Source organism: Apteryx mantelli, chromosome 1, assembly GCF_036417845.1.
Source record: "Apteryx mantelli isolate bAptMan1 chromosome 1, bAptMan1.hap1, whole genome shotgun sequence".
Taxonomy (NCBI): domain Eukaryota; kingdom Metazoa; phylum Chordata; class Aves; order Apterygiformes; family Apterygidae; genus Apteryx; species Apteryx mantelli.
The window spans coordinates 31178662-31192268 of NC_089978.1; the positions used below are offsets into that span (position 1 = coordinate 31178662).

Sequence of the window (13607 nt, forward strand, 5' to 3'; positions counted from 1 at the left end):
CGCTCCCCGGCGGGTAATTCAAACAGCGGCAGCGTTGGGCCGCGGCCGCTCGCAGCCCCCTATAAAGCGCCGGCGGCCATGACAGCGCGCCCCTCGCCGCGCCTGCCGCCCAGCCGCCGCTCCGAGCCGGCCTACAGAGGTAAGGGCTGCGGGGGTAGTGGGGCCGGCCCGGCGGGCGAAGCCTGGAGGGGCTGGGCCGCCCGCCTGCCCGCCTTTCGGGGGCCTTGGCTTTCGCCCGTCGAACGAGCGGGACTGCTTTGGTCAGACGCTGCCGTTGGAAGCCCTGAGGCTTGAGCTGCTGAAGCAGCGTGTGCGCGGATGCGCAACGGGGAGCCGGGCTCCGTGCGGCCCCGGCCGCGGGTGTGCAGGCGCGGCCGCCTGAGGCACGCCCCCTCAGCGGTAGCCGGTGTACGCTGCCTCTCCGGGGTCCTCCAGAGCTGGCTTGGTAACTGTAATACAAAGCATCGCGCTGAGTACATAAGGATTTCTCTATACAGTTTACTTACGCCTGAATAAAAATGCGTGCTTGTGAAAGTTAACTCCTTGCCTTAGAGGTAGATTCTAAAATAAATCACAGGCCTTCATTTCTACTGGGACCAGGGACAGTTTTGTACTGGTGTCGTTTGTAGTACTTGTAGATGTCTCTGCTCTGGAGCAATAAGGTGATCTGCCAGGCTGGGAATACGCCGCACCTTCACAGCTTTGTCTCCTCTAGGGACCGGGCTCTCTGGTACCCCACAGGGCTTTCACGGGGGATTAGGAGTGGGTGACATCCCTTTGTTTAAATATGATGCATGACTGTCCTGCACCCTGTATTTGCATGCTCAGAGGAAACACCTGGGAGTATACCTGTGTGGTGGATATGTTACTATGGTACAATGTTTTCTTCTGTTTCTGATGGAAACTCTGAGGCTTTAGTCTTCCTTTCTTTAGAAAAAGGGAAGATGCAAGACTGTGGGATCAAAATGGTTGATGGAATGAGTGAGGGCTTTGCATTGGCTGCCATGTCCTGTGATGTAACCACAGAGCTTCAGAGACAAGCTAGCAATCCACAGCATGTGCCATGGCATGACTCCAACCACTCAGCCATTCAGCAAACTGCATGCTAGGATTTGGCGCAAGGTACTCTTACTGCCAATGCAGGAGATAACGAAGGCAAGATCAGCAACCTTTTTTCAAGGAGATGCATCTGATGGCCTGTAGCTCTCTGCTTTGCAAAATCCCAACTTAAACTACATGTAAGTCACCCTGAACATCCAATGCTCCCAGTAGTTTTGCCCCTGAAAACACTTGGAGTATTAAGGCCAGCACAGCTGTGGTGAGTGGTAAGCATCACTGCACTTGTGTTGTTGACCTCACTGCTTGATCATCCAGCTGCACTAAGCACATATGCAGAGCCTTTATCTTTTTTTAAAGCATCTGCTGCTTTTTGTTTATGTAGGGTAATAACAGAAAATTGGGACAACTTCCGTCTCAACGCTTCTTGAAAAAGACTACAGACTTTGATTAATTAGGATAGCCTAGATATACTTTTAAATAGTAAAATCTATAAAAACTGCTTTCAGGCTTATGAGCCATACAGAAGTTGGATCCTAATACAAATGCCGAGGCACCAACACTGTACCCTAGTTCCTCTCTTAATACCTAAAGCTCATCGAAGGGCAGAATGTTTGTTGTAGCAAACTTGGTGCGTGGTCTACAAGAACTCTTGACACAGGTTTCTTTGCAGAACTTTAGCTCTGCAAGCCCCTTCCCTTGATCCCAACTGGAAACCTAGGTCCTCCCAAGCATGCAATAAAACAATCCCTACTCTTCAAATTTGCCTGAGTTTGAGTGCATTTTTTGTCAGCTCTGGATGATTCTTCTGTAACTTGTTTGAGGTATTCCTATTAACTGTTGTCATTTACCACAGGCAGCTAGCAAATTAGTCATGCACCTAGCTTTTCAGCAGAATTGGCCCAGCCTCATAAATGAAACGGCACTGCAGTAAGCCCAAGTCTCAATCCACTCTATCAGCTGTGTGACTCGGGCTTTGGTATGCCAGGGCATGAGAAAACTTGCCTTTTTCGGGTTCTCTTATACTAGAAGGAGGCCCTGAGGACACCTGCCACATTCTGTGGGATGAAAATTTTTACCATGGAAATTGCACACTGAAGTGCTTAATTCTTGCTTTACAAGATTAACATTCGTGTGATATTTTTGCAGTTTCCAGCATCTGAACTTGAGTAATAGAGTACCTCAATCTTGAGGGATCTTGCTGAGGCTTCTTAAGTGTGAATCAAGAATGCTGGGCAAGATAAGATATGCAAGAGGAAGAAAATGAGCAAAGAGGCTCAGAAGGGGCATCATGGCTGCTATGGAGGTTCAGTTTGATCTGTGAATTCATTGAAGAAAGCTCCATTGGTAAATGAGTCTGTGATGGAGGATGGTGCAATGCTACAAGTTCTTGAATGCCATGAAGAAAAGGTGTTGCTCAGAGTGGCTAACGCTTTAACGTCCTGCTCTGCCATCCCACTGCATGTGAAACAGTTGCAAGACTGGAAGTCCTAGCTGTCAAGACTGGCTGTGTAGATGCTTCAGCTCATTCTGCTTTGAGCAGAACCATCCTGTCCTGGCTGCTTCCAGCATGACATATCACTAGCTCCCTGTGGGGAGAAGAAAGGCTTCTGCAGAAGATCAACAATTCACTCTTCCAAAGGACTGATAGTCTCTGCTGTGCAGTAAACCAGTGAAAAAATGGGAAATAGTATCCTGTTCTGGAATGACTTTCTGTATTAAGACAAAGACAGCTGGTTTAAGAACCCTTTCAGGATTGTCCCACACTGTTCACATTCCTGCTGTTGGTCCAGCATTTGTGCAGATGCCCTGGTGACAATGTAGGAGAAGCAAGTGATTTTACAGATGGTCTGCTGGGTTCATGCTTGCTGTTTTCCATCTGTGAAATGCTTACCTTACAACTGTGACAAGTGAAAAGTGTGCTTGCTGAACCAACAATAGGTATGTGAATTATTGGACAGACCTCCATATAAGGTGGAAGAGCCTAATTTCTTCCCATTGCAAATCAGGCTTCTTTTAGCTTACTAGTTAATGTAGCCAAACATCTGTTGTGTACAGATTTAGTGTAATTTCACAGTTAACTTTGAATATAGCCTTTCTCAAGAAATGAGAGAATGTGTGAGATGTCATAAGATGTGAATGTTAAACTGAAGACTTTCTTAATCTCCAGTGTCTGAGTTTCATAATTTCTTGGTACTTTCCTAAATGCACTTCCTTTCTTAAGAGACAGAGTTTGTCCTGAATTAGTAATTGAGCTGAAAATGAAGACAAAATTTAATACATATTTTTTAATCCATTAGAGCAAAGAAGACAAAAAGTTGAAGAATATTTGTCAAGAAAAAAGATCTTTTCTGGTGTGTGCATTCAAGAAAACCAGGCATCTTTCAGGTAGTGTTATGCTTTTTGCTATGGCTAATGTTCCTTTAGAAAATTCCATGGTTGGTGGAAAAGACTTAAATAGCAGTTCTTGCGGATAACCATGATTTCCTAAGGTTCTTTTATTGGCAGCAAATACTAAAAGCTTTTGTGAAACAAATGCATCTTTTAATAAATGCAGCTCATGGACTATGTTATCTGCTTCTCTTGAGACTGAGACAGAAAGACAGGATACCTTCAAGGCAGAACTCTTATTTTAGATGCCACTTTGCTGCTTGCCTCTAACTTTCATTCTACAAATAACTTTTTTTCCCCCAGTTTCTACTCGGGTTATGCTGTCTGTATTCACTGCATCTATTTTGTCCATCTTCATTACACTTAGTTACTAATTCACTATTTTCTGTTAAAAGCAAATATACTGTAATTGAACCCAGCCCGTGCAATGGATAAGCAGGTAGCATAATGTTGGCTATCTCTCACCAGTTGTACATATTAACTTCTTATTGTTGTATTTAAATCTTCTTCCTGCTGTTGGCTAAAGTCTGGATAAATATTTTGTTAATATAAGACTTCCAAATAAGCAACAGAAGTTTCCTTAGAGAACACAGTAGTGTGAAGCACTACAGAGGGTTCTAGCTCTAATATCAGTTCATGGTGCAGCTTTGTCACTCTGATCTTTTTTTGCAAATGGCAAATTTCAGTGTGAAATTTGTGTTCATCTGCTTGGGAACTCTTGTTTATCACTTCATATACTTGAAGTGGTATGGTCCCATGTTCAACAGCAGATGGAACTGCTTAGTGGTACAAATCAAACAGCAATGACTTTTGAATATAAAATACACATAAATGCCAAGGATAAATATCCTTTGACAGACACTTTGTGTGTAGCAGAAAGAGGCAGCTACTTTCATGTTGTAGAAGGCTATCTTGAGTTAAAAAATCAGTGCAAACTGCTTGCATTGTAGAAATAGTCATCTTAATTTAGTGTTTGGTCTACTTTATCTCTTTTCCTTGCTTTCAGTTCCTTCCCTGGCTATTAAATTCCAGGGCTATTTATAGCTTTCAGTTAACTCACTGTTAAGTGACATCATGTTTGTGGTTATGACTAATACTTTTATTTTGCAGATATTTCCCTTTCTGGAAGCTGTTACTAGCCTACACTGTGGGCTGGCCTTAAGACTGGGTTTTCTGATCAGTTCCCTTAATGTATTTTCTGTGTCATAGGTGAAAATGAGGTGATAACATGATACAGACTGCTTTCTCCAGTATTCAGAACTCACTAATGTGTCTTTACCTTCCTTTTCAATTCAGCTTTCAGAGCATCTTCTGATGCAAAGATATTTGTTGCTAACTAACTGGAATATTAATTTTAAGTGGCATGCAACTTGTGCTACTTGTTCTATTTATTGCATTATGAAGCATTTGAGGAAGAATTTGAATTTGTAACTTGAAACTCAAATGTTTTCTTTTGAGCTGTCATTAGATTTTCATAGCTTCTAGGAGGTAATGCTGGTCTTAGTGGTTTTTGTACTTACTGGGTAGTGTGATCTTGCCAGCTCTGGTGCTTGGTTGCAGGTTTTGGAAGCTCAGTGTGATAGGAACTATATATCCCTGCCCAGACTCACCCCAAAGGCCAGATAGGAACTATGTATCCCTACCCAGACTCACCCCAAAAGGCCAGGCCTCTGGTTATTGCAATAGCCCAGCTTTGACACCTTTTGCAGGATGTTGCTCCTTCTCCCCCCCCCCCCCCCCAAACATGCAGCATGTGCAAAACTTGACCTCTATAGTAGATATGTCAGGCAAGAGAGGTTGCTATTCCTCCTTAAATGTGAGTGGTGACTGCAGTAAATATGGTCTGTTTGCTGCTCTGCCCTCCCAGCTAGTCAGCTCTTTATGGTGCAGGAAGGGAAGTTCTGCAGTCTGAGCCGTGGCTTGATTAGCCATTTATCTTTTCTGGAGGAAGAATACAAGCTGAATAGAAATGCTTCAGTGTGAATTCCACCTGTAGACTGCCACCTGGAGCATGTTAACTTGCTCTAAAAATATTTTTTTGTTATTTTGCAAGATGATTTAAATTGTCTTCTTTTTTTAAAGCAGTAGCAGAACTGGGAAAGTAACTAGCAATAAACTGCAAGACAAAATACAGGCCTTAAAATCTGCAAAGCCAAAAATGGTAAGTCTTTTCTTAGACTGATATTCAAATACTGATGGCACTCTTTTTCTGTAGCTACAATGTTCTACTTGCTTAAACAGTTCTAGTGCACTGCCACATCACTGTATGCAATGCATCATACTGAGACTTAGTTTGTACCTGACTGGAGAGGGGATGAAGAATTATTGCTCAAATAAAATGGATTCAATTTTCACACCTTGGGGTTCTTGGAGCTTTTTGGATGCATTTAGTCTTTAGGATGTTTTTTAAAATCTGAGCAAGGTCTTCTGCTGTCAGAATTTCTATTGCACTAAGTTATTTAAACAAAATCCCCCCAAACCTTCAAAAGACCCCAACAAAACCAGCTCATGAACATGTGTGGTTTTCAGTTATAATGCTGGCAAACTTAATGTGCTCGGAAGCAGATGCTGAATACCTGATTAGAGTTTAAAGAAATGTTTCTCCTATATCATTTTGTGCAACTTTTCTAGAATTGAGATGTACCCATGTACATGGTTGTGCTGCTAGAAATAGCAAAATATGGTTTCCCCTCTAGACCTGTTCTTAGCAAAAGGTGGGGAAACACTAGACAAAACCTACATTCATGTTAGATGGTTTTGACCTTGGCAGTGAGGCATCCAAAAGATTTGAGAAATCTGGGGTTATTTGAGGAAAGAATTTTGAAAACGAGTGTTAAGAGGAAAAAATCCAATGGGGGGGAACAAGGGTTTTTAGAAATTTCCAGAAGGAGGGGGGTTATTTGGTCTGTGTTAATTTCTCATGTCATTTTAAAGTTGAGTTGACAAATTTGGTGGATCCTTTAAATAACTAGTTCTTGAGCACAAGGACTGCTATTGACTGCTATTGGTCAAATCTAAAATTCTAAGTCTGAAAGACAGTTCAGGAAATAAGCTGCAGTACTGTTTTCTTATAATTCAAGGGTATCTTCCTTAGAGATCTATGTAGTGATCTAGTTGAATAATTTTCTGAGTAAAATCCTAAGCAATGACTTCAAGAGTTAACAATGTTCTCTGCAGCAGTACTTTCCCACCTCACATGAGCAATGAACTCCAGGCAGTGATCAGTTTCTGCAAACTTCCATGTGCTGTTCTGGTATTTTTCCTGTCTTTGGATATTTCACTGTTCCATAAGCTGCTGCTTGAACAGTGCTGCATTAGCTGCTGTAGAACAACTGTTAAGGAAAAGACTAGATCCCACTTCTCATGACCTCTGAGCTAGGATTATGCTGAGAACATGTGGTCAAGAGTTTCAAGGAGTAGTAAGGGAGAATGGCATACATAAAATTCAAGCCTCTTTTTATCTATTTGCTACTTTTCATCTATTTTATCCTGTTGCTTGTTAGTAAGAAGATTTCTCCCTCTTCTGGTAACATATGCTAATACCTCTTTTTTCAAGGGCTTTACTTGCTACCTTGTGTTAACAGGCTATCCACACTAAGGGGAGGAATGGCGAAGTGATGGAGTATTCAAAGTGAGCTATTGCTTCTGGCTGTATGCAGCCTAAAGCAAACTTGCATTTTTTACTGTTTTTTAAAAAGGCAGTGTTGGCAGCTGAGGATGAGCAATTGCTTTAAGAGTTTAGTTTCTGTAAGAAGCATTTAGCCCTTATGTTGTGTACCCTTACTCCCAAGGGCAGAGTTCAGATAATTCTTATTTGATTCTTGGATGTGGATTCTGCAGTAAGAGTAGATGACTTTCTATATATGTGTGAAAGGCCTCTTTCAGAAACATGAATGAAACATGCAGCATGAATGTACTTTTAACATCTCTGTGGATATGCCTTTGATTTCAGGAAGATACAGAGAATGCTGATAAACTTTCATGGGACCAATCAAGCAGAACCTTAGAAGAAAATGTTACTTTAAAGTCTTCTACCATCAGTCGCGCAAATTCCACATTGGGGACAAGCTATAATCTTGAAGATCTTACTTCCAAGGATAAAGTCACTGAAATAAAACCTCAGCATGTATCACTTAGCCAGTCTTTCTTGCATGTCAGAAGTATAAAAGAGAAACAACTGATTGCAGAAAAACAAAATTCAATTGTCAGCCTACCAAAGAAACCAGTGCCTGGTACATATCGTGGCAAAGTTATCCAATCCAAGGTAAACTCCTTCCGAAAAGCACCAAAAAGCGAGGGGGAGAAGAGTTCTTTGCCAGATAAGAAGCCTCTTATTTCTGCCACCAAACCATCTGTGAGATCTCTTTCTACAAGCAACTGCAATGTAGTTATGAAGACCATCAAAGTCACAAACTCCCCTAATTCTGTGAAACCAAAGGGTGTCCTCCCATTCCAGAGTAAACCAGCTAGCAAAGCTCTTAACTCACAGTCCAGTCTGAATAAGCAACAATCAACATCTGCTGTATCACTGACAAAAGTAACAGTCCAAAAGATGATTGGTAGAAGGGGACCAGTGCCACGGAGGGCCGCTTCTAACAATTCTGACCACAAAACGTTAGCAGTGAAACTTGCAGATTCTTGCGAAGATGCAAGACCAGAAGCTACAGCAAAAGCAATTTCTGTTGTTCCTGTTACCAAGTCAGGACAGGATCTTAAAGCTATTGGCAACAGAAAATCTGTTCTGCCAAAAGAGTCAGCAGAAGAGAGAAGGTAACTGAATTACTGTCTTGTAGCTTGATCTCATGAGGTATTTAGACCTTCTTTCCAACAATACCTAAATTGATCTATCTGTTGCTGTAGAGACACTGAAAACTAAGAACTGACTGTTTAAATTGAACTTCATGTTGACCAAAAGTCAGTAGACTAAAACTGCAGTCTTAATACTGAAAAATTGGGATTTGGACTAATTGTAGCATCTCTTCAGCTTAGTTTGTCCTGTGCAAATATGAATAGAAAACTCATGTTTCCAGTTCTTCTAGGCTAAATGTTGTGACAGTCTTAGTAAGCATGACACAGATACTCCTGTAAATGAATTGCATGTGTACACCAGTGCTTAAAAAAAATCATGCAAAATGTATATAGAAGTGAGCATATTCATAGGCTAAAGGACAGCATTTGTCAATGAAATATTTTTTGGCTTTGTGAATACAGCCTAGATAACAGGGTGATGATGGGTGATCTAAAAGTTGTAGAAAGTCATGTTTAACAAAAATTGGTGGTCTGGGGAAAGGGGGGGAAATGAAATAGTTGTGAAAACAGAATTACACTTAAAGACAACATCAGTTCCAGATTTAAAAGCTGTGTGATAGTGTCCATAGTTGCTCTTTATGCTTTGTCTTTAGGGACAATCTTTTTCCTCTAGTTTTCTGCTCTGAAGTGGATGATTGCAATTAGGGAAGAGAGGTGCCACAGACCAATAGTTCAGAAGCACATTTTTACCCTCTCCAGAAAAACAGGGTTTGTAGCCTAAGTCTTGCTGCTGCTGGAAAAGGAGACATTTAAGTATTCCAACTTGGTAGATAGGTAGCAACTGGGGTGTTAGTTGTGGTTCTGAGTTTTCTGCACAGATTTATGTGGCAACTGTATGCCTTTTAGGATTAAAGGGAAAGGACTAGAGGACTGTCTGTGGATACTTAACTTCTCATGAAGTATGTCTTTGTATGACTTAACCTAATTAGTGTCAATCAATGTAGAAATAATAAACATCTGTTTGATTACAGCTAATAATGTTCTTAAATGCAGAGCTCGCCTGGCTGAATGGAGGGCATCTAAAGGAAAAGTGATGAGGAGACCACCTGCATCTGTGTCCTTGGGAGCCCAGTCAAAAAGTGAAGCACAGGAATTCTCTTCTACTGATGATTCCTTAGAGCATTTATTACATGGTGAAAAAGTCAACAAGACTCTCTCAGAATGTCTGCAGTTAACTGAACAGGTATAAGATCTCTTGCTTGCCAAGTTAATCCTATAATCATGTAGGTGCCTAGGCCATGGAAGTCCTGCAGACATGGTGGAATTGTGACTCAGATGCAGGGGACTAGTTACTCCCCAAATTAAGCAATATCTTAGCTTTTTTCTGACACTTGAAGAAATCTGAAAAACTTCACTAGTTTACTGAGCTATACAATGAAATTAGCTATAATGTTAAAGTAATAAAGCAGAAAAGCCGTAAAGTAATGATATTGGCTATGAAGTAATTAAGCTAGAACAAGTTTGCATTTGTAGAAACTTGTCTGGACCTCTGAAAAAGCCTGTTTACAGTAGTTCCGAAGATGTACTATTGACTCTACCCATTCTGCTTACAATACTGTTTAAATAGTTCTTGTTTGGAAGAACAGGTGAATGAGAAGTCTCCTGTTAAAGCAATGACATCATATTCCTGCACAGTTCAGTCTTGTAAATACTTGCTATCTTCAACTTTCAGAATTACTCTTCAAAAAAAAAAAGCTTCCTTGCTTTTTTTAGGTCAAAACCAGCTAAAATATAGTGCCTCAGGATGTTCACTGCAGTTAAATCTCTCCTCTCATGTACACTTTAGGGATGTCAAAGTGATGAAGTACGTGCCATGTTGGAAGACCTGATAAAGAATATTCCTGGGGCTAAAAAGCTTGCAAAATATTGGATCTGCTGTATGCATCTTGAACAGATGGGCCCTCTTGAAAAGCTCATTGTTGTCTATGAGGAAGCCGTTTTGGCAGGAGCAATGGTAAGAAACCTGCTTTTAAGATTAACAAACTTAAAGGCATAAAAAGTATAGTCTATAAAATACAACTACTTTCAATTTTAGTAAGTACTTTTATAATAATAGGATAGCTATCTGAGCTACTTAAGCAAAAACTGGATTTTGTTTGCTCTGTAACCTCCACAGATATTTGCTCATTACTTTCAAGGAGAAAGGCTTAAGATCATCAAAATACCATATGATGCTCTGCCTAGGAGAAATTAAGGATTGAGACTTCTAGTACTGCTAGAAACCCAAAATAGAACTTAATTTTACATTTACTAGTGGACTTAATTCCTGTGCTTTAATATCAGCAAGATTTTAGTGCATCAAACATAGCTTTGCCATGCAGCAGGATTCACTTGTGTTCTGACTTGTATTCCAACAGCATTAAAGGATTTATAACATGAACATTGTACAGTCTGTACCACTTTCTCTGTAACTGTTATACCAAAAAAGTTGAAATGGTCAATTTTGGAATTGTTTTTCTAAAACAGTAACAAACATTTTTTTCAGCCTAAAGATGAACTACGACACACACTAATAGATATTATGAAAAATACTGAAAGCCTGTTTAAGTCTGAGGATGGTAAGTTTGAGTACTCTAAGTCTAAGTCAATACAAGTCAACTGTTCAAACTATTTGTGCCTATATGAAATTTTATTTTATGGAAACTTTCCCTGTGATTATGTTGTACTTGAATTCACTTGTCCTTCAAAATTAATCTTGATAAACTAATCCTTTTCAATTGTAGGCATGTTAACATGTGTGGTACCTGGCAGTGGAGAAGCTTTTATGTTCAGGCTTAAGCTCTATCAGATCAATGTTGATCAGCTTCTTTAGCCTGAGAATCAAACTTATAGCAAATTAAAACATTCTTGTGAGCTAAAAATCAGTTGCCTCTTTGATACTTAAGATGCCTCAATAGTAGATGCTGTAGCAAGATTGCACTATGACATAGTGTCAATTAAAAGTGGTTTTGGAAGCACAGCAGCCATATACCTGTTCAGTACAGCATAATTCATAATGAAAACCTGCCAAAATCTTTCAGAGATCTCCCTAAAAAGATTAAAATATTTGTTGAGCCCTTGTATCACATGGTGATTAACTTCTTTGGTTGCAACTAATACAGCTGTACTTCCAATATTTTAACTTTAGGGGGAGCTGTGATAGAAGCTCATTTAAGTGAGGTAGTGGAAGTCGGCAAGGAAGCTAATGCATCTGCAGAGCAAGTTCAGGAGGTCTTCAAGGATCTCAACTCAGATGAGGACCAGAAAGCAGAGAGAAATAAGGCAGAGACTAGCAATGAAGCGATCAAAAATGAAGAAATGGATTTAGACTTGAAGCCAAGAGAAGAGATCTTGCCAAAAAAGAATAAAAAGCACAAAACTAAAGAACGTACAAAGAAGTCAGGAAAATGTGAAACAGAAGAGCAGAATGAAGACAGGGTAAAAGATGTAACCCGAGCACTTAATTCTCCTGACAAGGAGAATGATGCATCTTATTTAATGAAATACAATCTATCTACAACTCCATACTTGGAAAGGTAAGATTACTTAAGGTAACTATGGAAAGTTTGCAGTATCTGGGTTTATGAACATTTTATTAAAAGGATATCAAGAACTTAGACTTTTTCCTGCTTCCATCTGTCTTTCAGGGAAAAGCTTCTTTTCCCCCCTGCCCAGAGTCATCTGTTAGAATGGAGGCTTCAAATTCAAATGAACTGTTTTGCTTGTTGAATCCCTAACTACAGAGTAATCAAATCTATGTAGCAAAGGCATGAATTCAGGATCCCCTTCCAGAGCCCATGTGTTGACAGCATTTCCACACTGGGTTGGGTAAAGGGAAAGTAGGTTTCCCCAGTTATTTCCTTTCTCAAACATAAATGTGGTTGCATGTCATACAATAGCAAGGAAGTGAACATGATATAATTATCCTCTGAAGATAACCTTGATTGTATCTTGAGGCAAAAATCGGATGGTAATCCTGCAACAAAACAAATAACACTTACATTCTTTATTGCCACAACGTGTCCTTCTGAGACAGCAAACTTAGTCATGTTCAGCTTTGGAATTTGATGAAGTTGCACCCTAGCAGCTGTCTGCTGTCCCTCATTGCAGAAAGAATAGTTTCCCCTTGATGGAACACTCAAAACTTAAAAATCTACCTTTGGGAACATGTTTCAGGAGGTTCACCAGATTAAAATATTTTGCCCAAGGAAAGAGTTGTACATTAACTCAATAGTTCTCTAGTTTTAACTGTATGAAGGTGAAGGACCTGTTTGCTGTTTCCTTTGGCTATGGAAATGTGAAAGATCTGACTGGGGGTCATGACCTGCTCTTTCTACTAGATGCTGTAGAGGTAGTGTGTATAATTATGTACCCATGTTCAGTACAATATTTTTCTTTTCCTAAGTATGAAGATGCACCATGAGGCAAATGACTCCAATGCTAAAGACCTGAAAATTGTAACCCCTCTGCGATATTCTCAACGTATACGGGAAAAGATGTGCAAGTTGTCAGATACTGTTAAGGATCATGATCCCTGTGTGTCTTCACTGGAACAGCTGGGAGAACTGGGATCAAAACTCACTGCCTGTATCCACAGACAGAACAATGCACTGAAAGAAACAAATACTGATGTAGAAGAGTAAAAGTAGTAATAATTCTGCAAGGGAAGGGGGGAGTTGAATCCTTTTTAAAGGTTTTTTTTTCCTCAACTTTGAGAGAGGAAACAAAACTGTCAAGGATGGCTTAAGGATCAAATTTGACAGCTTGTGTCACTAAACTTTTAAACTTGTAAATTTGTGTACATTCTCAGACTCTGGTAAATCTGTTGGTCTGCTTTGGTACTTAAACATCAGTGTCTTCATGTTAAATGATTCATATTAAATACTGAATTAAAGACTAAGTTTAACATACTACATATAAGTTTTGCAATTGTAGTGTATTGCTAGCACCTACTGTTTTCCTGTTAATTCCTATATGTTCATTAGAATTGCACATTATTCTAACTTTCAGCTTAAACAAAAATACCTTACAAATTCCAATAGGGCAATGTCTACTATAGCAACTTTTGGTTTTGAAAACTAAAACCAGCTAGTAAGTAGTGGAACTAGTTTAAACAATACTGCAGTATCTATTTTTAGGGGTTATTTCAACAAACTGACTTTAATACCTTTAGTTACTTGGATTAATAGATCAACTAATTTACCTTAGATGGGCTCTCATACACTAATTACTATGTGACTATTCTAATATTGTTTTGCATTACTCTGTAATATGGTAGATTTATTAAACTGAACTGACCTGTATTGTTCTTTATTTATGGGTTTTAGGCTGGAAATGGTAATTGTGGAATAAGGCTACAGTCCTGAGGGACT

At 39.8% G+C, this 13607-nt stretch overlaps 1 protein-coding gene across 2 annotated transcripts; it reads left to right on the forward strand.

Moving 5' to 3' along the window:
* Nucleotides 1-39: 39 nt before the first annotated feature.
* CKAP2 (cytoskeleton associated protein 2) lies at nt 40-12950 on the forward strand. Of its 2 annotated transcripts, none has more exons than XM_067289667.1 (9): nt 40-139; nt 3357-3444; nt 5530-5608; nt 7400-8217; nt 9250-9439; nt 10043-10210; nt 10742-10814; nt 11384-11771; nt 12641-12950. In XM_067289667.1, exons 1-9 carry the CDS (start codon nt 79-81, stop codon nt 12876-12878), a joined length of 2103 nt encoding a protein of 700 aa, XP_067145768.1. In that variant the 5' UTR covers nt 40-78; the 3' UTR covers nt 12879-12950. The 2 variants fall into 2 exon arrangements, with proteins under 2 accessions (XP_067145768.1, XP_067145769.1); XM_067289668.1 differs by having other exon boundaries at nt 5533-5608.
* The last annotated feature ends 657 nt before the right edge of the window (nt 12951-13607 follow it).